This window comes from Molossus molossus, unplaced genomic scaffold, assembly GCF_014108415.1.
Source record: "Molossus molossus isolate mMolMol1 unplaced genomic scaffold, mMolMol1.p scaffold_m16_p_1, whole genome shotgun sequence".
NCBI classification, from domain to species: Eukaryota; Metazoa; Chordata; class Mammalia; order Chiroptera; family Molossidae; genus Molossus; species Molossus molossus.
In genome coordinates, this window is record NW_023425344.1 from 34,608,320 (window position 1) to 34,634,189 (window position 25,870).

Consider the following 25,870-nt stretch of genomic DNA (forward strand, 5'->3'; position numbering starts at 1 on the left):
AGGTATTGGAACAGAGTATGTAGGGATTTGATACAACTGATTTGAAAACAACTAGGATAAGGGCTTTGCAAAGAAAGAAGTGAGAGAGGACCTAAGGCAGTGGTTCTCAACCTTCCTAGTGCCGCGACCCTTTAATACAGTTCCTCATGTTGTGGTGACCCCCAACCATAAAATTATTTTTGTTGCTACTTCATAACTGTAATTTTGCTACTGTTATGTCTTAGGCGACCCCTGTGAAAGGGTCATTCGACCCCCAAAGGGGTCACGACCCACAGGTTGAGAACTGCTGACTAAGAGGTAGAGAGAATATACAAGGAAGTGATCACAGTGTTGACCATAAAACTTAAAATGTGCAAGCAGGGCCTGACTGCCGTGGCTTGGTCAGTTGAGCATCGTCCCATGTACCAAGGGGTTGCTGGTTCGATTTCCGGTCAGGGCACGTGCCGGGGTTGCGGGCTTGATCCCCATTAAGGGGCGTGTAGGAGGCAGCCAGTCAGTGTTTCTCATTGATATGTCTCTCTCCCTCTCCCTTTTTCTTTCTCTCAAATTCATAATAACGTATTTTCTGAAAATGTGTAGGCAGAAAGTGAGGCCATGCAAGAAGGAGGGGCAGTGAGGGATGGTGGGTTAGTTGCCTGTAGAGCCCTGTGGGGTCAGATGATATTGAAGTCAGCTTGAACGTGGGTCATTTATTTAAAAGTAAATTTTATTTTTATATTTTGAATAATATTTCAAATACATATAAAGAACTTTCTTACATATGTATCTAATAAATATTTTAAAATTAAATAAATACAAATATTTGAGTTTTTTCATTTCACTTTTTTCAAATGAAGAATGCTTTTAGTATTTTTCCTTCTCAATGACTCAAGTTCAAGTCTTTTATACTAGTCCTGTTCTTTCTCCCAACCCTCACATTCCTTGGTAGACTGCCAGAAGCTGTGTGCCTTCTGCTGGCATATTGCTCAAGTGTTTCTGCCCTACATCAGAGCCTTCTCCACTGCGGGCTCTCACTCCATCAGAGGCATTTGGATCAGGCTTGAGTAATCATTGACCCAGTTGTGTCACTTGGGAGAGTTTCCCAATCACTCTTGAGTCTCAATTTTTTCATCCTTAAACAGGGATAAGAAGGTGTTCTTTGTTGTCAGGATTAAAGTTAATGTATATTTATCCCCAGCACAGAACTTGGCATGTCTTTTTAAATGGTAGATACTGTTATGATCTTAGGTTTATTGAATTAATAATATTGCATTAGAATTGAATAACTGAATCTCAAAAATATGTTCTTCTGTCATTTTAATAATTAGATTACCAATGTCAGAAAATAGTGTTAATGATTGCTATCATTAAAATTGCAATATATATTTATATTTTTTTCAGTTTTAAGATTAGACCATGACATATTGGCAGCTTACCATGAGTATGGGTGAGATTTTTTTTTTAGTTTCCAATAACTTGGAGAAACATGCATACCACTGCAACATTTTCCCTGCCGTTTTGCTAGTTTAAACCAGTTTTGAGCCTAAGCATCAGCAAAAGGTAACATTTGGAGGTATGGTCTCTTTAAGAAAAAGCTGAGCTATATTGAAGAAGAGAGGTAATAAAGCTTTCAGTGTCTGAATGGACACATAAATACTTAATTCTCACACAAGAAAATGGAAGAATCTATAGTTAATGTATTATGGGAACATTAAGAATGGGTAACTTTTCCCAGTAGAAAGCAATGCGTCTAGATACCACCGTCACATTTTATCCCTCTGTCTTCTTTCAAAATAAACATGCTGGATTTGAAAAGTCTAAATTGACTCTTCATCAGTATTGATATAAAACATGTCACTCATTGCTGTGGAGGATAAATTCCCTCAGTCTGAGTTCGAGGCTGCTTCTGTGATGTAGAGCTGTGTCTGATTTCTGTTTCCCTGACATCAGCCGTAGTGTTTGCTTTTCAGGTCTTGTTTGCTGAATGAATTGAGACTGCGTGAGCTTGGTTTAACCACTCTTTTCAAAAGATGCATAAGGCTGTGTGCTTGATGAGAGTTGACTTTTCCCCATTAGTGTCCTAAAAATGACATCTCTCTCAAAAAAGAATTATTTGTTAGTGGAAAAAGTGAAAGATACTATGACTTAGTATTTTATATACCAGCATAGTACTTCTTCCCATGATAACCACTAATTATCAAAAGTAGTTACTTGAACGTTTTTGGTGTTGTATTACCCTGCCTGGCCTCTTGTATGAATCTAAAATACAGAATATGTACGTCTCCTGGGGATTTCATTTAAGAAGTTTAATTAACAGAAAATATTAACTAATACACAGAGCTCTAAGATGACTTTATTTGGCAAATCTGATTCCTCCCACACAGTGGAGATCACTAAGGATATGTAACTTTATCATTCAGGATCCACAGTTTTTCTATATAAATTAATGTTTGTCATCTTCAAAGCCCATATTAGATACACCTAAAACTGTTTATATTTATCTTCTTTTCCAGAGATTATGTGGGGTGAAGAAAAACACCTTTTCCTTTTATAGATAGCACATAATAATTACTAAGAGAGCCATGCCAACATGTCTCCTTGGCACCTGATGCAATAAAGAAAAGATTTCAAATTATCTTACTTCCGAACATACTGCTTATTACCTGTCAGATAAGGACTCGGTCTCTTTGAGGTAATAAGCTTCTTATAGAGAGAGGTGGACAAGTAGGTCAGAGATGACCCAGATTGGAACCAGCCTTAGTTTTATCGGGGCTTGCTGTGTTTCAGGGAAGGCTGCCTGTGATGTACAGGTCAAGAAAACTTTCATATCTTGAGTCTACTGTGAAATTTTTTTTATCTTATAGCTATAACATTTCTGTCTATTTTTTTATTGACCATGATAGATAAATTATCTTTCTTCCAAGGTTTGGGGCATATAGGAACTTTGATATTTTGTTAATGTTTTCTCATCTTGGTTGAGAAAAAGGTTCTAAGTTTATCAAGGCCAGGACCCATTTTTCTCCCCTGTCAAACTTTTAGAAATGTTGGCTGAAACTGATTGTAACTGTATTAACTCTGCAGAAAGAATAAATTCTGAAGGCCTCATCACCTACCTCCCATCAAAGACCCTCTCATCTAAGGCTAGAATTAACTAAAATAGTGAAAGTCTAGACTTTTAGTTAATTCTAGCCTCAAATGAGAGGGTCTCCTTGTATTGGTTGTCAAGTCATTGGTACATAGCCTTGGTCTATACACTCAAAGAAAGACTACTCAATAATAGGAGTGATATGTGATTAACTCTTCATTCTTAATTTCAACTTTACATGTTGAAATAAATTTACTTAGCATAGTGTAGTGGTTCTAAGGGTGTCCCAAAAGACCAGCTTGAGCACTATCCAGAAATTTGTTAGAAATGCAGATTCTTGATCGTACCCCATATCTGCTGAATAAGCGGTTCTCAACCTGTGGGTCGCGACCCCTTTAGGAGTCAAAAGACCCTTTCACATATTTCCAATGGTCTTAGGAACTGAGATGCCACTCCTCTATCCATCTCCAGGTGGGTCCGCCCACATGCACATACGCCCACATACAACATGTATTAAAGTGTTGCAGCATTAGGAAGGTTGAGAACCACTGTGCTGAATCAAAAACGTGGGGGAGTGGTTCAGCACATTCTGATGCGTACTGGAATTTGACAGCCATGAACATAGAGCATCTTGAAATGGCTATGCATAAGAATGTTTTTCTCTTGGACAAGTGAGCTCATGTATATATTTCAAGTTTGTTGTTGGCTGGTGATGACTTCAGAGATTTTTAAATACTAACTGGACCCAAGGGAATTCATTATCCCGTATTTACCTTTGATAATCTGTCCTGCTACAAAATTTCCATTCAGCATTCATTGAGGGAAACGGGTTTTTGTTTTGTTTTGTTGTTCTTTTTTTTAAATCCTCACCCAAGGACATTTTCCATTAATCTTCAGATAGAGTAGGAGGGAGAGAAAGAGAGAGACATCAGTGTGAGAGAGACACATGAACTGGTTGCCTCCCGCATGACCTCGACCAGGGCCGGGGACAGAACCACAACCAAGGTATGTGCCCTTGACCAGAATCGAACCCGTGACTCTTCGGTCTGCAGCCCAACACTAACCACTGAGCCAAACCAGCCAGGGCAGGAAATAGGGTTTTTGAGCACTGTCTGCTTTTAAGTACATTTGCATACAAGAAAGAACATTGTATCTGTTATTTTAGGTACACTGTGTTATTGAATGATTGTAGCTTTTAATATCTTCTAGAAAAATATAAATAATCTAGTTTAAATGATCATATTTGATTATTTTATATGTTATATATAAATGGAATCGTATAGTTGGAAAGTCATGGCTTTGGAGTCAAATATTTCATGTTTTGAGTTATAAAACCTCTTTAACCTTTTTGTGTGAAACTTCATACCAAATTGTGAAGATTAAATTAAATGATATGTGAAGTGTATTTTGTAAACAGTAATTATTATGAAAATGTTATATGTATTTTTTTTCTAAGCAATGTTTGGTTTATATTTCTTTATTTCAATCTTTATCTTATGCCTAAAATTGCTAGCCTATAGATTTTAGCACTTCATGGTTTTTTTTCAGCTTCTGTGAGTGAATCATATGTAGCATCATGCATCCCGATGGATGCATAGGGCAGCATTAAACAATTTCATAGCTATTAATTATAACTTCTTCCTTTAAAACCTTGAAAATTAATTTTTAGAAATTATAAATCAATATATTTCATTGTAACAAAAAAAGAAAAGTTAATAATCTCCTTCTAGTCCCTTTTTATTCCTATTTTGAGATACCCAATAGATTGTAGCAATTCATACTCCCATTGCCAGAGTTATATTTAGTGTGCTCAATTTTATTGAGTTTTTAAAAATCAATATTCATAAGGAAATTGGTTTATAATTTTCTTGTACCAATTATGAAGACATTTACACATGCATATCTTTAGTGCATGTAGATATTTCTGTGATGGTGATAAATGATTACTTGCAATGAGACTTTTTTCCCCTACTACACAGTTGCCTTGCTGTGAAATAGTATTGCAAGTTGGGCGTATATAGCATTTGGTTTGTGTTAACTCATAGCCAGTCCCTCTCTCCCAGTGCTAACATGTATCTTGATCTTTAGGATCTGTGGTCATATTAATTAACCTTTAAGTTCTAGATAAAATGTTGATGTCAGTTAATTAAAGCAAAGTGTCCAGAGTTGAGTGTCCTTTGACACTGCATTTCTGGGAAATACTGGGCTTCAATTTGCCTTGCTCAGTCCAGGAACATTCAGGCCTTTTCATAGAGTTAATCTTTAATGGTATTTTCCATCACTAACCAGCAGGAAGTTTGTTGTAATCCAGATTTTCACACAGTTGTAGTTGCTCTTAAACTAAAAATGAAGTTAAGAATGGAGACTTTAATAAAAACCTAGGTAAACTATAATTTTATTTTATTTTTTTAATGAAATGCTAAATCTCCCTACCTTTAAGGACAGCAGCTCCCTCAGGAGTAGAGTATCAAGACCTAAAACATTCTTTCTGTTTCTAAGTCATGATATTTGAACTTTAAGCACTTGGTTCTTTGTGTTTTTTAAAAAATTTGTTGTTAATTCTCAAGATAGGATTCCAATCAGTGGTGTAATAATAGGTCAAATAAAGCATGGGACCAATTTTTATTATTATCAGAAAACCATGACAAATTAGCTCTTTGTGGAGTAGGCTAAATCTTACGATTATGAATGATGTTCTTGAAAAATCCGAAAAATGCTTCACACTAAATTGTTCCTTAGAGCTTTTGTCTACTGGTTGACTCTACTTACCAGTGGGAATAGTTGAGAGAGAGTTTTACTATCCTGAGCTAGTTGGTTGCCTGGCAGACTCTGCAGTTAAAGAAGTAGTAGGGCAAAAGGAAACAAAAACACCCTGTTTCCTCTTTCATGGCTCAGCTTGGCTTTTTTCCTACTAGAAGCAGGAGTAAAGGATCTAAGTTTGAGAAAACATAAGTAGAGTGGTCCCCCCTTGTCTGCGGGAGATCTGTTCCAAGGCCCCCACTGGGTGCCTGAAGCCAAAGATAGTACCGAATCCTACATGTGCTGTGTTGTTGATCATCTAACTTTGGTCAAGCATTAGACTCTGTGGAATCTGGAAAGGAATTAGAGAAGTTCCCTGACTTTGAACAATGAAACTACCTGAAGTACGTTGTAGCAAGTGCAGTGACTGAGCCACGCTCAGGGTTGTAATGGGAACAGAGCAGGGAGTACCTTACTGTAGCACCTGGGTGGATCCTTGTCAATCTCTCTGACTGCAGGGTCAAGCTAAACAGTCTAGACTAGAGGATGAATAGGGCTGGTATGGTGAGTAGTAATATGATTAAACAGCCCTCTGGAAAGAGGGCATTTCCAAAAGTGCAGAGTATAGGCTGTGCTCTATAACCTCCCTGACATGTCACCTGGATACTAATTAAATTCTACATTCGTGGGCCCTCGTCTGGCTCCTGAATCAGAATCTCTGGGGGATGGGCCGAGGGGACCGTGGTTAACAGGGGCTCCAGGGGCTTCTTATCAGGGAAGCTTGGGAAGCTCCAGGCAAGTGGAATATAGTTTGTTCATGAGCATAATTGGAATGAATTTTGAAGAAAATGATTGAGGATGAGATCAGGTGGTACGAAGGTTATTTTGTATCATACCTGTCTTTTGTGATTAGTTTTCTTTTTTAAAAATATTTATTTATTTTAAGTCCTCACCCAAGGATACTTTTCTATTTATCTTCAGATAGAGTGGGAGGGGGAGAGAGTGAGTGAGAGAGAAACATTGATGTGAGAGAGACACATCGAGTGGCTGCCTCTTGCATAACTCTGACCAGGGCCGCACACTGAACTGCACCCGAGGTACGTGCCCTTGACTGGAATCGAACCTGCGACTCTTTGGTCTATGGGCCAATGCTGGTCAGACTGGCCAGGGCTTGTGATTAGTTTTCTATTTGTATCCTACTTAATGCTGGTTACTTCTTAGGTTTCAACATCTACACTGAACTGAGCATTTACTTAGACATGGACAACTTTATTTCATTTGAAAGCAAGCTTTTGAAACTTTAGACCTCAGACCAATTCACTGACTTCCCAACCTTGACTTATTTTTGACCCGAGAAATAGCCCAAGAGGAGAGTGGGAGTTAGAATGAACATTGTCCATCTACACTGTGCCCATGGTTCTTTTTTTTTTTTTTTTTTTTTTTTTTGTTCAGGTAGAGTGGGAGGGAGAGAGAGGAACAGAGAGAGAGAGAGAAACATCGATGTGAAAGGAACACATCGAGTGGCTGCCACCCGCACAACCGACCAGGGCCGGGGACAAACTGCAACCGAGGTACGCGCCCTTAGCGGGAACCGAACCCGGGTCTCTCAGGACCGCAGGCCGACGCTCTAACCACTGAGCCAAACCGGCCAGGGCATGTGCCCATGGTTCTTAATGGTATCTTATTTTATTGATTAGCAAGCTGAGGCCCAGAGGTTCATCACATAGGTCACATGACTAATGGGTGGTGCCACTTGGCCTGCAGAGCAGGAGGAATTTGGTTCTTGAGAATGGTGAGCAGAGTGCTCATTCACTCAGTTAAAGTAGGTGAAATAGAAAATGCAGGATTAGGGGCATGAAGTACAGTGAAAAAGCTTCTGACATTTGTCACCGCATGAAAATATGTGCCCAGGATTGTGGTGTTGTTTTTTCTTTTTGAGAAAAGCTAATTATCAATATTTTATGTGAATTTTTAAAAAAATTTTATTTACACCAGAGGACACTTTTGGATCCATCTTCAGATAGAGTGGGAGGGAGAGAGGGAGGAAGAGAGAGAGAAACATCGATGTGGGCAAGACACATCGAGTGGTTGCCACCCACACGACCCCATCCAGGGCCAGGGACAAACTGTAACCAAGGTACGTGCTGTTAGTGGGAACCGAACCCGGGACTCTCTGGTCCGTGGGCCAACGTCTAACCGCTGAGCCAAACCAGCCAGGGCATATTTTATGTGAATTGATCTCCATTTTCAAATGTCCCATATTAAAAAAAAAAAAAGTAAAACAATGTGTTTGCCAACACCATGATGCAAAATACATCATTAGATAGAATTTCACTTAAGGGCTACTAGTTTGTGGCCTTTAGATAAAATAATCTCTGAAGTCTAAGCTTTTAAATATCATGATTCTTGCTGATTCTTGATGAGGTATGAGGTACTCTGATTTGCTTTCCTTTCATATCTTAAAGAAACTCTCCTGAACATTTATGTGAAGTAATAGCACTTTCTCTAAGTACTAATATACTTGGAACTTTGCTGAGGTAGATAGGGGAAGATTAAAAGGCCACATGCTTCTGGCCATGGTGGTTCAAGTGTCACCTTCCCCAGAGGCTGCTGGTCCACTCGCTGTCGTCTTTTAGTGCCTTCTTCCATAGACGGAGCTGAACATGGATATATCCTTTCACACATGATGAAGCCACATGCAACAGTGTCTTTCAGAAGTGTGAATGGCAACATATTAGTGGATCTTGAAACCAGTTCAGTGGGTCTTGACCAGTATTAAAATGAGAGAGAGAGACAGACAGACAGACAGACAGACAGACTGAAAGAGAGTTACAGTAGAATAGAAGAGGTATGCATTGCAAGTAGTAAGAGTAAAAAAATTTGTAGACGCTTTTCAGCTATATATGTATGTGTGTATATGTCTGTGTTCCAGGTTCACTGTGGAATATCATAGAATGTATTTCCCACTGACCTGGCAGTTACCAATTTTTGAAAGCACAGAGCTAGAGTGGCTGTTGATCCTGTCATTCCTGCTCAATATAAGATGGTTTAAATTCTAAGCTGGAAATTTGAAAGGGTTTTTTCCCACATGTTAATTACCTTCACTCCTGGTCTTTTTTCTTCTATTCCTTGAAAACACTAATGACTTTCCTCTCTTGTGTAGATTAGTCCCTTGATCTAATCGTCACTCTTTAGGAAGAGTGGCAGTGATGAAGGGAGGGAGAGTCATCACGAGATGACAAGCCACCGGCCTTGGAGAGCAGGACAGACCTGATGGCCGAGGGAGGCTGCTGAGGCGGGTGGAGAGCCAAGGGGAAGGAGGAAGGCAACATGTGAGGAAACACCACCTGATGTGAGTTTAAGGACATTGGAAAGGTACACAGGAAGGTGGACCTGGGAAACCTGGGCAATAACATGTCTTCCAGTCATAGATTTGTCTCTTTGGAACTGAGTGAATGGGGGAAAATAAGGTTCTTGAGTATGTGCGTGGGGTGAAAAGCTGATTGTCTTTGTAACTAGTAAGTATTTTTGCTAGTGTGAAGGTATTAAATATACCACAAATTGCCGGAAGTTAACACACCCATGTCTCCTATTTGTTTAATTATTTCTAAGTTTGCATTCTCCAGAAATTGCATTCTGAAATTTAAAAATCTAAGTAGAATCTAGATTTTTGTATGAGATTGTGGACACTAGAGGAAAACATACTCCTCTGTCTTAGTAAGAATTTACAGTAATTCCCCACTTAATGTCGAAGGTACATAGTCGTGTGACTTGAAGTGAAGACACGTAACAAAACCACTTCTACCACAGGCTAATTGATATAAACAATTGTTAAGTTCCTATGGCATTTCATCATCGTGATAACAAAATGGTATTGAACTAAATGTTATTGGAGGACCTGCTGTAATCACAAGTGAAAACTTCTCTTCTAAAGTTTCCAGAAATTATATAAAATTATACTGATTTCAACCTTCTAAAATTTTTTGAGGTTTGTCATAATCGTCACCTACTGTGCATGAGGTGAAATGCACGAAAAGCACTTAGTGCTTATATTAAGTATTTTACGTCACCTATTGATTCTTTGATTAAAGCATAAGATAGTTCTGGGGGACATTTATGGATATGTTAATGAACTACTTTAATAACTCTAGCTGTCAGCACTAGTTACAGATTAAGCCTCACGGGACATTTGGTCTTGTCTAAAACACCCACTGAGGCATTTGATCTATGCCAAAAGGTCCTTGATCCATGATAGCATTTTTATGTATTAATCCTATAAACCAAAAGTAGAAATAAATGTTATGAGCTATTTGAAGCCTGGGACATCTTCTAAGTGTAGATGTTTTTGACAGGACCAAATACCAAGGACCATTTGGCCTGGACTAAATATGTTTCTAGATATTTTGATAAGACCAAATTTTAAGGACCTTTTGGCATACACCAAATGTCTCCAAGGGCATTTTGGACAGGACCAAATGTACGCTAATCTAGATTAAGAAGCTATTTTTTTATATATTGAAGTGAAAAAACAGGCTTTACAAATTACTTCAGAGGAAGACTTTAAAAAAATTACATTGATAAGATACTGAAAATTATTTGGCCAGTCGGTGTTTATTGATTAACTCTCTCTGAACAAATATTTTAGAGAGCAAATTCGAAAGGACAGATAGGGATATAACTATTTTTTTTGTTTCCATTACTACTATAAAACTGGAGGAAGACTTTTAAAAAATAATGTTGATAAGAGACTGAGAATTATTTTGACCAGTCAATATTTATTGATTTAGCTCTCGCTGAATAAATGTTTTAGAGAACAAACTCCAAATGACAGAGTTTGATAGGAATAGAACTATTTTTTTCCTTTATTTTCAGACTGACTTTACCGATATTTTCTCTCACTAATAAGAGAGGCTATGTACAGTGTGGGGCAAAAGTAGGTTTACAACTGTTTGTATGGAAAATAATACAGTAATTAATAAATAATAACAATAATGCAAGAATAAACTCTGTGTTTCACGTACTCACAACTGTAAACTATTTTGTCCCTCCCTATATTGTGGGTCCAGTATCCAAATACACATATTTGGAAGCTATTGCATTTTTCCCATTAAAAGTAAGTTGCTGCTCTTTTTTTTCCCCTTTAGATCATGATGGATCTTTTAGAAGATTATTATTTGTGATTCAACTTTTTTTCTGTAAACGCAGTGATAAAGTGATACTATGTAACCAATCTCTTGGATTGTTTAAAAGACAATGTATAGTAAATAAGTGTATTAGCAAGAATGGATTATTAAAAACATTGATTCACTAATAGTACTAGAATATAATTGGGCCAAATCTTCTAATGCTGTTAGGTAATGATTTATGATTTCAGATCCATGAAAGCTGGATACAATTTTCATGTCCTTAGGGGGGAAGTATTAACTTCTTTTTTTATTTATTTTTTTTATCCTCACCCGAGGACATTTTTTGCATTTATCTTCAGATAGAACGGAAGGGAGAAAGGGAGGAAGAGAGAGAGAGAAACATCAATGCAAGAGAGATACATTGAGTGGCTGCCACCCACACGACCCCAACCGGGGCCGGGGACAGACTGCAACCGCAGTACGTGCCCTTAGCAGGAACTGAACCCGGGACTATCTGGTCCACGGGCCGACACTATAACTGCTGAGCCAAATCAGCCAGGGTGAAAGTATTAACTTCTGATTAGTATAATACTTTAGAGAAAATAATCAGTAGACATAAACTTAGAATGAAGTTTAGGAAAGAAGCATGCTTAAATAATTTGCCTGAACTACCTCAGTGCCTTGAATACTGTTTTGCATCTATAATATATTTACATACTTATCATCTCACCTAGAAACTGAGCTCCTGGAAAAGGGGATCTAGGGCTTAATAATGTCTGTATTTGTAGCCTAGTGTAGTTTCTAGCATATACCCTAAATTTTCTCCAGAGGAAGTCATAGTCCACCTGAGTCAGACTCACCTGGAGAGTTTTGTTAACAGTTCAGATGATCAGGGACACTCACAGATATACTAAATAAGACTCTCCAAAGGTGAGTTCCAATCTAAGATGGTAAATACATGCAATGGAATTGATAAAGCAATTCCAAGGCCTCCGGAGCCTGCCCTCCATGCATTTGCTCATTTGCTGACATGCTCATTAGCTACCAGATGAATTTTTATTGGGCACTTAATAAATGCTAGCTGCTTTGGATGTAAAGATAAATGAGGCACATAAACAGTTAAAAGCAGAAACTGTTGAATTAGAAAGTTTTGGTTTGAATCAGCCTCACCTACTTACTAACAATATGAATTTCAGCAAGTTACTTTACTTCTTTAAACCTTCTTCTTTTGTAAAATAGAAATAATACTCATGTTATTAGATTGATGTTCATATTAAGTAAGATAATGCATATAAAGTGCTTTAGTATAGTGTACTCTTAATAATGTTAGCCTCACCCCCGATTAATGAGCTTACATTTCAGGCAGGGCTGAGTTCTTGGAAAATTAGAGTAACTTGGGAATAAGGAAGAGATTGTATAAGAATTAGATTTTGCCCTGGTTGGTGTGGCTCAGTGGTTGAGCATCAACCCATGCACCAAGAGGTCGCCAGTTCGATTCCCGGTCAGGGCATATGCCCAGGTTGTGGGCCAAATCCCCAGTGGGAGGCATGCGGGAGGTGGCCAGTGAGTGTTCTCTCTCATCGATGTTTCTCTCTCTCTCCCTCTTCTTTCCTCTCTCTCTAAAATCAATAAAGAAAAATAAATAAAAGAGTTAGATTTTGTTTTATTACAAACCGTCCCAAACTTGGTGATGTAACTTTTGTTGACTCACAATTTGATGGGTTGGCAGTTTGGGCTGAGGGCTGAGCCCTGTTGAGGCAGTTCATCTCTGTTCTAGATTGTGTCATCTGGGCACACTGTGTTAGTAGCCTGCTGGCAGTCAATGGCCTCACTCACTTAATGACAGGAGCAAAGGTGGTCACGTGTACTCATCATCTAGTAGACTTGCTTGGGCTCAGGCACATGGTAGTGGCCACAGGGTTTGCAAGAGCAGTGGTAGTCCCTTGAGCAAGCACATTCCAAGCCTTGCTCGTGTCAGTTTTACTAGTGTTTTATTAGCAAAGCAAAACACATGGTCAAGTCCAGATTCAATGGGTAGAGAGACTTCCCAATTTGATGGGTGAAGAGATATGCATACAGGAAAGAAAGAATTTGTGGCCATTTTTGTAATCTTCCTAGAAAGGGTTTTAATGACTACTTACTCTGTATCAGGCTCTATGCATAGTATGGGTGACTTACATAATATTCATTTGATCCTCACAACAGTTTCTGACATGTATGGCATTCCCATTTCAAAGAAGAGGGAACTGATGATCAGATAAATTAAGAGAGTGTGTACATTTGTCCCAAATTATTTGCTTCAAGGTATGGCATGGCATTTTAGGTGCTGTCTCTTGTTACTTAGATGATCAGAAGACTAGCCCATGAGGCAGAAGGAATATCCTTTATTTAATAAAGAAAAAAAATTAATTTTACTATCCTTAATATTCCTTAAGACTTTGCAGAAGCTTATGAGGAGTGTTTAGTGTGTTTTTGTTTGTTTTGCCAGATCACCTACACAACCTGGATCTCACTGCATTTTGGACATGACTGAGCCTCTTCAATGGGCCAGATACCACTGGCAGCGGCTGATGGGCAGTCCCAACAGGGACGATGATGAGAGACCATACAACTATGCCTCACTGCTTGCCTGCGGGGGCAAGTCCTCTCAGACCCCCAAACTGGCAGGCAGGCACCGGGTGGTGGTTCCCCACATCCAGCCCTTCAAGGAAGAGTATGAAAAGTTCTCTGGAACCTATGTGAATAACCGAATACGAACGACGAAGTACACGCTTCTGAATTTTGTGCCAAGAAATTTATTTGAACAATTTCACAGGTACTTTTTGTTTTTGAAAAATATCTTTGATTGTTTGTGTCATTCTAGATGATATATAAGATTTTTCACTTTTCATAACATTGTACATTACCTAAGGCTAAGACTTATGACTGATCTTTGACATTCCTGGTAGGGTCTGCTATGGAATGATGACTGCTTACATTCACATAGCACTTTGCAGCTGGTAAGATGCTGTCTCTTCACCAGAGAAGATAGTGTTATTCTCATAGCCTGGATGAGGAAACCAGATTTGACACTGGTTTAGCTAGCGTCATCCAGCGATAAGTAGCAGAGTAGGGGCTATAGCCTTGAGTTTTCTCGCTTTTGCTTTTGTGTTCTCTCCATTAACCATGCAGCTTTTTGTTATTGTTGTTAATCCTCACCCAAGGATATTTTTCCATTGATTTTTTTTTTTTTTCAGAGAGTGGAAGGAAGGAATGGAGGTGGGGAGAGAGAACCATCTATGTGAGAGAGACACATTGATTGGTTGACTCCCATACGACTCCAACAGGGGCCGGGGATCAAACCTGCAACCCAGGTATGTGTCCTTGACCAGGAATTGACCCTGAGACCTTTTGGTGTGTGGGCCAGTGCTCTAACCACTGAGCCAAACCAGCCAGTGCAAACCATACAGCATTTTAATTTTAACTTTTTCTTACTTGATAATATGGAGAAGTAGAACGATGAAGCAAATGCAAATATAAGATGTTCTTAGGTGAAACAATAATAAAATTCAGTTTAAAACATATTTATTGAATTGTTCCTATGAATTTAGGCACTGAAGAAAATGCAAGTCTAAATGGGGTTCCTTTCCCATGGATTTTGCTGTTTATCAAGGGAAAGGAGCTATGTATAAAACAATGAAAAACACAGTGGATATGATGAGTGTGATAAAGTGCTGCCAAGTTGGATAGAAGCCTCAAAAAGAGAAATACCTCATAGTTGCTTTAATTTGCCTCTCTCTGATGATTAATGATGTTGAGCATTTTTTCACATATATCTTAGCCATTTGTATGTCCTTTTTGGAGAGGTGTCTATTTAGGTCCTCTGCCCATTTTTTATTGGGTTCTTTGTCTTCCTTTTGTTGGGTTGTATGAGTACTCTATATATTTTGGAAATTAACCCCTTATCTGATGTATCATTGGCAAGTATGCTGTCCCATACAGTGGGTTCCCTTTCCAATTTGATTGTTGTTTCGTTTGCTGTGCTCAGAGAAAAACAAATCCCACATGATCTCACTTACTTGTAGACTATAATGAACAAAATAAGCTGATGAACAAAATAGACCAGAGACATAGAAAGGAGTATGGTTCAGACTGACAGACCTCAGAGGAGGGAGACAAGGGGGATGGATGAGATAAACCAAAAAACTTAAATGCATGTATGCATAACCAACGGACATAGACAACAATGCTGGGGGAGGGTAGGATTAGGAGGAGGGTACCTAGGAGGGAAAAAGGTGAAACATCTGTAACAAAAATAAATAAAAATTGAAAAAAAAAGAAATAAGTAATTTATATACATTTATGTCTAGTTAAAATTATGGCGAATTACTAATATTAAATCTAAGTGGCTAAAAAAAGAGAGAAATAATGCTGATAGCTATAGCAGTGGAAGAAGAAGTGGCGTTTGAACTTAATTATGGAGGGTGGGTGAGATATTCAAGGCAGAGGTGCAGGCAAAGCACATTTCAGATAAAAGAAGGAGTATGCAAAGCAGTAGCACAGAAGATTTTCTTGAGGCCTATGAAGTAATCCTTTCTGACTAGCATGATGAGACTCAAACTGAAGGCAGAGAGGACAATTAGAAAGATACTGTATATATCCTGGTGAGTTGTAATGGAGATTTGAACTTAGATCAATGTGTGAATGAAAATAAAGATACTGTGGATTAGATCTGGGGAATTATGTAAAAGGATGATGTCACCCTGTTGAGCTGAGATGACCAGGAGGATTAACAGAAAAATTAAAATCAAATAAAAAAGAAGCTTGGCTGGAAGATTATTTTGTCTTTGTTTACAATGTTAATGTTAAATGTGTGTAGAGTATTTTGAAAAGTTTGAGTACACAGATTCTCAATATTCAATATTCATTCTTTTTAAATTTTTTTTCTGTATTGATTTTAGAGGGAGAGAGAGAGAAACATCGATGAGAGAGAACATTGATTGGCCGCCTTCCACATGCCCCCACTAGGGATTTGGCCCACAACCTGGGTATGTGCCTTGACTAGGAATTGAACCAGTGATCTCTTGATGCATGGGTCGACACTCAACCACTGAGCCACCACACTAGCCATGCTCAATATTCATTCTTATTATTTACTGCATATGTGTTCCATATGCATTCATTGAACAGTGGATATGTTTAAAGTATGCATGTGAATTTGTTGAATCAATGGCTTTAAATGCTATGGGTATTTCTGTCTTTTATGGAGTTTGCAATCTATTGCACTTGATGGAATTAGAATCTGAACCTTGAAGAGTTCAGGGCCAATGATGTAGATTTGGAGGCTGTTCACATAGAAGTGACTTAAGCCAAAAACAGCAAAAAATGGTTAAAGAAGAAATATTCAGAGTAAAAGGATTTGGAAGTGAGGAAGGAGAAATGTGTGTAGAGTATTTTGAAAAGTTTGATAGTTAATGGGGAAAATATGTGATAAAAATTCAAGGGGCTATGCAGCATTGAGATTTTGTTTGTTTATTTTAAGGAAATGGGCCACTTGAATTTACCTTGGGGGCCAGTGGAGGAGTATTTGAATATATAAAATAGAGGAATGGAGGAAGTTCCTGAGCAGGTAGTTCTGAAGAGCATTAAAGCAGAAATAGAAGGATTTGTCTCAAGGGGGAAAAAAAGCTCTCAAACTTTTTTACTTGTTTTAGCCTTGTTTGAATGTAATAGGTGGATGTACAAATTAACTTCTGAAGGGTAGAAAGTTGGGTCATTTAAATTTTTTTTTTGCAACTTATAACACTGAATTTCCTGTTTCCTAAACTTTAAAAAAAATGTTTTTATTGATTTTAGAACGAGAATAAAGGAGAAAAAAGAGAGAGAGAGAGAAACATTGATGAGAGAGAGAAACATCTATCAGCTACCTCCTGCACGCCCCCTACTGGGGATCGAGCCTGCAACTGAGGCATATGCCCTCACTGGGAATCGAACCAGTGACCTCTTGGTACATGGGACAGCACTTAACCAACTGAGCCACACCGGCCAGGGGAGTTTTTTGAACTTTTGAAAAGAAAATAGTATTTCCTATTATGTTTTATATCATGTGTCATACAATTCAAGATGTCATACTCCAGTGTTTACTATTATATATTTAATATATAATTCCTCTCATTTATTAAAGTATACCTTGAGCCAGATGTCTACAGGGGTTATTCAGATTTGTTAGATTTTGCTTTTTTTCCATAGTATCTGAAGTCAGCTATTAAAAACTTGTAGAAAAACACCCTAAGGTATTTTTGCCTCTTGTACTTTAGGTATTTATGTGATTTGTTAACACCTTGTGTGTGTTTGTTTGCAGAGCTGCCAATTTATATTTCCTGTTTCTAGTCGTCCTGAACTGGGTGCCTTTGGTAGAAGCGTTTCAAAAGGAAATTACGATGCTACCTCTGGTGGTGGTCCTGACAATTATCGCAATTAAAGATGGCTTAGAAGATTATCGAAAATACAAAATTGATAAGCAGATCAACAACTTAGTAACTAAAGTTTACAGTAGGTAAGTGTAACAGGAGCTGTCCTGGGGAATACACACATATCATTCAAAAACATGCAGAATGTTGTTCCTTTTCCTTAGGTGTGATCAGGACCTTTTTATGTGGTGGTGGTGGTGGTGGTGGTGATATTTTCAACTAACATTTATTAAAGACCTACAGTAACTTTAATTTATGTGTCACAGGAAAACAAAAGTGTATGAGACAGTCAACCCAGGAATCAAAAGCTGTCATAACTTATAAATGAAATTGAAAGAATTAAACTTCAAACCATATGTAGGAAAGCAATCATATAGTTATTAATTCTAGATGTTGCAGTTTGGGATTAGAAGAGGATGGGGTATGAAAAATATGAATGGATATGAAAAACAAGATAGAATATGTAAAAGAAAAGACAAGAGCTACCTTTGGAGAAAAGGGGTTCTGAAAAAATGGAGAAGAATGTTCTTTGGTGGGGTGGGGAGGGGTCAAAAATAGAGGCCGAGACTTCCGGTCAAGATGGCGGCGTAGGTAAACGCGGTATCGCGTCCTCCCACAACCACATCAAAGTTACAACTAAACTACAGAACAACCATCATTCAAAACCGCCTGAAATCAAGCTGAATGGAAGTCATACAACTATGGAATTAAAAAAAAAAAAAAAGCTACATCCAGACTGGTAGGACGGGCGGCGCGGCGGCATGAGGGGCGGTGGCGGCGGCGCACGGAGGCGAGACGGGCTGGTCCCACACCCAAGCGTGGTGGATAAAAATCAGGAGGCTCCCGCGGCTGGGAAGGTCCTTCCTGAGGACTGAGGGGTCCCCGTCCCACACCAGGTGCCCCGCTCAGGGTTCCAGTGCCAGGGAGAGAATCCCCATAACTTCTGGCTGGAAAAACCAGCGGAAACTGAGGCTCAGGGAAGCTGACCTGGCTGGAGCCCCAGGCAGCTCCCTAAAGGGCCCGCGCACGGACTTATCGGACTCTCTCCCTCTAAGCTCGGAGGGGAGGCAGCTCGAGGGGCGCCAGAGACATACAGGGAAGAACTGAGCTGGTTGGCACTGGAGCGAGGGCTGGAGAGGGGGCTTCCTCAGGGACAAACGTGCTGTCAGAGGCCTTTGTTCCTTTGAGCCCTTCCCTGGGGCGGGAGACAGCTGCCATATCTGGGACTCCAGCAAACTGGCTCACACTGGTAGCCCCGCCCTGCTGACTCCCTGAGGCCCCGCCCCACCCCACACAACTTTCAAGCCCACCCAAGCTGTTGCCACTTGCTTAACCATAGGATTGGCCAGTCTTGGATCCTGCTTCAGGTTTTTCCTAAATGCTTTCAAACGAGCAGCACCGGGTCTCAGCGAGCCCCATACCTCTCATTAAGTAATACACAGAAACAAACACAGGAGGCAGTCAAAATGAGGATACAAAGAAACAGGTCCCAAATGAAAGAGCAGAACAAAACCCCAATAAAAGAACTAAGCGAAAGGGAGATAAGCAACCTAACAGATACCGAGTTCAAAATACTGCTTATAAGGATGCTCAATGAACTTAGTGAGAACCTCAGTGAACTTAGGGAGGGCCTCAAGAGCATAAAAAAGGACCAGTTAGAAATCACGGATACACAGTTAGAATTAAAGGAGGCATTAACTGAAATAAAGAATAATTTACACAGCTTCAATAATAGAGTATTTAAATCCAAGGAGCAAACCATCGATTTGGTATATAAGGAAGCAAAAAATCCCCAATCAGAACAGCAAAAAGAAAAAAGAATCCAAAAAAATGAGGATAGTGTAAGGAGCCTCTGGGACAACTTCAAGCGTGCCAACATTCGCATCTTGGGGGTGCCCGAAGGAGAAGAGAGAACAAGAAATCAAAAACCTGTTTGAAACAATAATGGCAGAAAACTTTCCTAACTTGGTGAAGGAAACAGATATACAAGTCCAGGAAGCACAGAGAGTCCCAAACAAGATGAACCCCAAGAGGCACACACCAAGACACATCTTCATCAAAATGCAAAAGGTTCAAGACAAAGAGAAAATCTTAAAAGCAAGCAAGAGAAAGGCAGCTAGTTACCTACAAGGGAGTACCCATTAGGCTGTCAGCTGATTTCTCAAAAGAAACTTTGCAGGCCAGAAGGGAGTGGCAAGAAATATTCAGAGTGATGAAAACCAAGAACCTACAACCAAAATTACTCTATCCTGCAAAGCTGTCATTTAGAATCGATGGCCATATAAAAACTTTCCCAGACAAGAAAAAGTTAAAGGAGTTCATCACTACCAAACCGTTATTATATGAAATGATGAAGGGTCTTTTTGAAGAAAAAGATAAAATGTATGAACAAACAAAATGGCAATGAATACATATCTATCAACAATGGAATCTACAAACAAAATGAACAGGAAGAACAGAAACATTCTCATAGATACAGAGAACATTTTGTTGGTTGCCAGTTGGGAAGGGGGTTGGGGGAATAGGTGAAAAAGGTGAAGGGATTAAGAAGCACAAATTCATTGCTAGACTGACAAACCTCAAAGGGAAAGGGGTTGAGGGGGTGGGAAGAAATAAACCAAAGAACTTATATGCATAACCAATGGACACAGACAATAGTGTGGGAAAAGGTGGGAGGGGGGCGGGAGTGGGCAGGAGGGGGTCAATGGGGGAAAAATGTAGAACATCTGTAATACATTTTACATCCAAAAATAAAGATTTGAAAAAAAAAATAGAGGCCGAAGAAATTTCCCACTGTAGCAACAGGCATTCACAATAGGTTTTTTCAGAAGCGTATTTGCTGTGTTGGGGGCTTGTATTTCCTTATGAAATGGAAAGCCTGCATAGCCAAGAATAAAGGCAATTAAGATGAGTTTTGAACTTTACTATATATTATATGCCTACAATTACAAATTATATTACACCTACAAGCTAGTATCCAGAAACAATTACTAATAACACTGTGGGGTGGTCTTTCAAGTCCTCTGCAGATTGTGTGTCTCTTTTACCAAACTGAGATAACACTACATGATTGTTTTCTTATTCTTTTAGCCTAATATTATACCAAAAACATTTCCCATGTTTTTATCCTTCAACGAAGTATTTTAATAGCTGCATTGTCTCTCCTATGACTTTAATTTACTTAAATATTTCTTATATTTGCATAATTTTGAGAATTATGTTTTGGTGAGTATTATACAAAAGTTTTGAAGATCTATGATTATTTTACCATATTAATTAGAAGTGGAATTACTAGATCAAAGAGGAGGAATACATTTAAATTCTTATTTGTGTGACTTTTATTAAAATGAGTAACGATGTTTATAATGTTAATTCTCTGGAGTTCCCTTTCATGAGAACTGTATTTATTTATTTATTTATTTATTTATTTAATCCTTACCCGAGGACATTTTTTCCATTTTTTGTTCAGATAGAGCAGGAGGGAGAGAAAGGAAGAGAGAGAGAGAGAGAGAGAGAGAGAGAGAGAGAAACATCGACATGAAAGGGACACATAGAGTGGCTGTCACCCGCATGACCCAACCAGGACCGGGGACAAACTGCAACCAAGGTACGTGCCCTTAGTGGGAACCGAACCCGGGTCTCTCTTGACCGCAGGCCAATGCTCTAACCGCTGAGCAAAACTGTCCAGGGCTGTATTTATTTTTTTTTAAGAAGTCATCATTAGAACAATTTTTTGAACAGATTTCTGAGTCAAATATGTTAATTGCTTTACAGACAAGTTCATGGTGTCACTTTTTCTTCATTTCAGAGGTAGGAAGGTTTATAGAGTATTTTGGGGATAGCGAATATATTAACTTGGCCTGCGGGAAGTAACCGCAAAAGGAGCAATAAGCAATACAAAGTTAAAGAGGGAGTTTAAGAACTTCTGTGGAGGGACTTCACCACCAGGCTGCTGCTTGGAAATGGTTTTAGTCAAGGTGCTTCCGAGAAACAGAACCAATAGGAATGAGATTTATACAAGGAACCGGCTCACGTGATTATGGAGGTGAAGAGGTCCCACCATCTGCAAGCTGGAGTCCCAGGAAGGCAGGCAGTATTGTAAGAATGCTTGGGAGATGCAGAGCTGAGGAGGAAGATTTCAGTCCAAGTCTCAAGGCCTGAGAACCAAGTGTTGAGGTCCGGAGTTCAGTGTCCCAGCTCAGCAAATTCTGTCTCCCTCTACCTTTTTGTTCCATTCAGGCCTTCAGGAGATTGGATGATGCTCACCCACACTGGGAAGGGCCATCTACTTTACTCAGTTCAATAATCCAAATGCTAATTTCTTCCAGAAACACTCACAGACACACGAGGAAATAATGTTTAACCAGACAGCTGGAAACCTCGTGGCCCAGTGAAGTTGACACTTAAAATTAACCATCATAGATATTTTCCTTTAGTGGTAGAGAATCCATCTTTTCAGCAGAAAAGTAATATGGGGCTTTAAGAACATTGGTCTCTGTGAGTCATGAAAATAGCCTCTACTCTACAGTAGATCTGTGTCTACTGATCAATCCAGGGCATTACTGGGAGAAATGCAAAGTACAGGAAGGGATCATAGAAGAGATACTGTGAAGAAGAACCCAATTGAATTTGGTGAACTTTTGTGATTGAGCTTTTGAAGATAAAAGTACCACTGACAGAAATAGGGAACATTAAATTCACCTCAGGTAGGATGAATTGGAAATGATAGCAGGACAGGCATCCAAGTGGCAATGCCCAGTGGGCAAATAGGAACACTGCTGCCGCTCTGGGAGGAAGGAGAGACTACAGAGAGAAACTTCAAAGTCATCAAGCCCTTTAGACTTTGAAGTCAGGAGTTTGACTTAAATCCCTAAGGGAGAAAACATGAAGAGCTAAAAGACAGCTCTGAGCCCAAAGGTAGGCACCTACTTCAGCCTTTGAGAAGACTTCACAGGTTCCCTTGGACAGTTGCTGTCCCTCTGCCTTCTGAGATTCAAAAGCATTTGGTACATTTCTTAGATTGATTTCAGTGCTCTTGTATAGTCCAAGTGCATATGACAATAATTCTAAGTTTGTCTGACTAGAGATTCTAGTCTGTTCTAGTTACCAATTCAAAGCAAAGATATTTAGGTTCAAGTCCAGTTTGATAATAAACAGATATATATTCTGAACAAATGTAAGGCACTTTTAACTGACCAAGAGTTCAGCCAGGTGACATCATTTTTGTTTTCTTTGAGGGAAAAAGAGAATTCAAAGGCTTGTTCTGATAGTTGAATTGTTCAATTTTATGTGAGAGGCAGAGGCAATGATTAGGGAAAGCACTGAAGAAGTGAAATGTGTAAGCTGAAACCTGTAGAGTTCAGAATTTTATTAGAATTCATCGGCGGCTTTCTCAACATTTGTTTTAAAGATCTATAAAGAAAAAAAAGAAAATAACTTTTTTTCTCCTTTGTCAGATAATATGAGCTGTACTTAGATAAGGAAAAACTAGTTATATTTTTTTCTTATAGTCATGTGTAATCTATGCTCATGTCTAATCTTATGTTCACATCCAATATTAACAGAAAAATTTACAGATTATATAGAAAAATGAAAGTAGTAGTAAAAGCCCATCATTTTCATTTTAAAGTCATAGAGCATTTTACTAAAACAATGCTATAAATCATTTGATGATGTTTAAGGTCTTATAATGTACTAGGGATAAAGAGGTAAAATGTTGATACAATCTCACACTCAAAAAATAGCTGTAAGAAGTAGTATTTTACAATGATTATATGATGAACAAAATGTGGATTTTGCTCAATTTTAAGATTACCCAGCTAATGTCAAATTTAGCAAATTGAAAGAATGCTTTTTATATGTATTTTAAATATAAATTATTGTGTATAAATAATTACTGATTGTTTAGTACTAGTTTACAGTTGATTATAATGTGTGTTTGCTCTAAAAAAATTCTTCAAAAGTTTTTTTTTAAATTGATTTTAGAGAGGGAGGAAGGGAACGAGAAGAGAGAGGGAGAGAAACGTCTGTGTGAGAGAGAGACATCCATTGGTTGCCACCCATACGTACCCCAACCAGAGATTGGATCCTCCACCTAGGTATGTGCCCTGTCTAGGAATTGAACCCTCTCAATTTCTGTGCATGAGAAAACCTCCAACCATCTAATTTTAATTAGAATTAAAAAATTCTAATCCTGGTTCTCTCACTCAGTAGCAGTAGCCTTGAGCAGATTACCTGAGCTAGGAAAGCCCCAATTCCCTTCATTATGAATATAATAGTAATAAAGCAGTAAATATAGTGTCTTCCCCTTTCTAAGTGCTAAATAAAGGTTACCATTATAATACTATATGTTAATATAATTATTAGCTAGAATTTATGTTTGTCACATTATCAGGTTATTTCGTCAATATTAGAGAAATCCTTAGAACACTGTATGATTTTATAAATATTAAAATTGCCTAATGGGAGACCTGGTGTAAATTTTCTCAGATGTCTTTTTAGAGATAGTCCAGATCTATTGAGATGACTTGCATATAAACTTAAAAATGAGATGCAGTATTCTATTTAATTGTTTAAGGTCTATTTCAAGATGTCACTTTATGATTGCATTTCATAATAGAATCTATATTCTGTGTAATTTGCTTTGTTTGATATTGTAGAAGAAATAATGCTCACCTTTCCCCCAAAAATTGTTCTTGGAACAAATTATAAGGATATAAAGAAATTAAGGTAGGCTATAAGACTATCCCTTACGGATTTAAATATGTTAACAAATTCCTATGAAATACAAAGATCACTCTAGACACCGCACTGTTCCTGAACAGAATTAAGGTGAAAGTGTGATGCCATTGAATTCTGTCAGCCTTTGGAAGAGGCACGTTAGCATTTCTGTGCAGATAACTTGGTTCTTATTTGTAATGTGGTCTTACACAGGTGCTTAATTTTCTTTGGGGAAAGTATCATTGGGAAGTAACAAGCACTAGTATAGAAATTAAACACTTAAACCCTATTACATCCCAATTAAGTTACAATGAACTGTTATAGAAAACCTGAATTTAATATTGCCTTTAAAATAGCAGCTCTTTGTAAGGTCTTAATATTTGTTTCAAAGATAATAGAAATGTGTTGAAAACGAAACTCTTAATCATTCAACAAATTTGAGTGCCTACTGTGCTGTAGGCACTGGGAGATTTAGACATTTATATCAAAAAGAGATATAATGCCAGCCCTCCAGAAACTTACATTGTTTCCAGAACTTTGAAAATAACCGTGTTGATGTTAGTTCTAAAATAATAGCTAAAATGAGCATTTTAGGATTATCTCATAAATTTATAGAATTTCATGATTCTTGAAATGAGACCAAGGATCAGTGGTCTTCTAAGTTAATTAACCTTGTATGTGACATTTTCCAAAGCAATGGCCTTGAAATCCACTTTATAATACATAACTAAACCTTTTTATTTTAGTTGGTGGTCATCAGTAAGTGACTATAGCTGGGAACAAGTCTACTTTTTGAGAAATGGACTCTGAAGCTCCCCGCCTTGTCTCTCATCCCAGGACCACTTAGGAGCTCTGTGACTTGAGCAAGTTACTTAACATGTCAAAGCCAGTTTTTTTCTCATTTGCAAAATGGAGCCATAGTGTGTTTAGTGCACCAACCATATAACATTGATACAAAAATTAAATGAATTGATGAATAGAAAGCATTCTCTAAATCTTAGCAGCTGTGTCCAATAATTATTATTTTCTTATTATAAGTTATTTTTTTTTGTTGTTTTATTGGGAAAATACTTAAAGATATCAAAAAGAAAATTGTATTCATAATTCCACTCTTTCTCTCTTTAAATTTGTTAAAGTAAGAAGTAGAAGTCCATCTTCTTCCTTCCTTCTCACCTCATTTTCTTTCCTCCCAACTCCCGCCTCCGTGGAATCACTGTTAATAGTACAGTGATTTGTCCCAACTTTTCCCAGTGCTTATGTAGCAGAGCTGTTTGATAGTGAGCTCAAAGAAGCAATGGCTGAATCTAGAAGTTTGCCTCAAGGAGGTATTGTGAGAGTTGTATCCTGAGCAGTGAGAGTAACACAGAAGCACAAACAACCACGCAGATGCAAGACATTCTAGTGGTACGTTTAGGCTGTGGGAGAAGAAGGAAGTCCTCTTGCTAGTTTTAATTCTATATCAGGGAAGGAAATATAGCCTCATTTTGAGTGTACCACATGATAAATTTTCAAAGCTATTTCAGTGTGGCGGTGAGCATTGTCTGTTAGCTTGTAGTTGCTTTCATACATCATGCTATCTCGTGCTCCTTGACTTTGTATCTCCACCCAGAGCCCAAGTACTCTGATATGCTGTCCCACTTTTCTTCACCTGAGTCACTCTTGATCATCTGTCAAGATTCATGTCCTCCAGGGTTAAATACCTCAACTGTCTGCTTCCGTAGTAGCCTATGCATACCTCTTTCTTAAGAAATTAGTTCGTGTCTCTTTTTCAG

The 25,870-nt window shown here is 38.4% G+C and overlaps 1 protein-coding gene across 2 annotated transcripts in view; it reads left to right on the top strand.

Annotated features, from left to right (window-relative positions):
* Window positions 1-25,870, top strand: part of ATP10D (ATPase phospholipid transporting 10D (putative)) — a 99,698-nt gene that overhangs the window by 15,982 nt on the left and 57,846 nt on the right. For both annotated transcript variants that reach the window (XM_036268420.1, XM_036268428.1), the window contains exons 2-3: window positions 13,418-13,744; window positions 17,270-17,464. In XM_036268420.1, coding sequence (XP_036124313.1) covers window positions 13,455-13,744; window positions 17,270-17,464 — 485 coding nt within the window. In that variant the 5' untranslated portion in view covers window positions 13,418-13,454. The remainder of the gene's footprint in view (window positions 1-13,417; window positions 13,745-17,269; window positions 17,465-25,870) is intronic.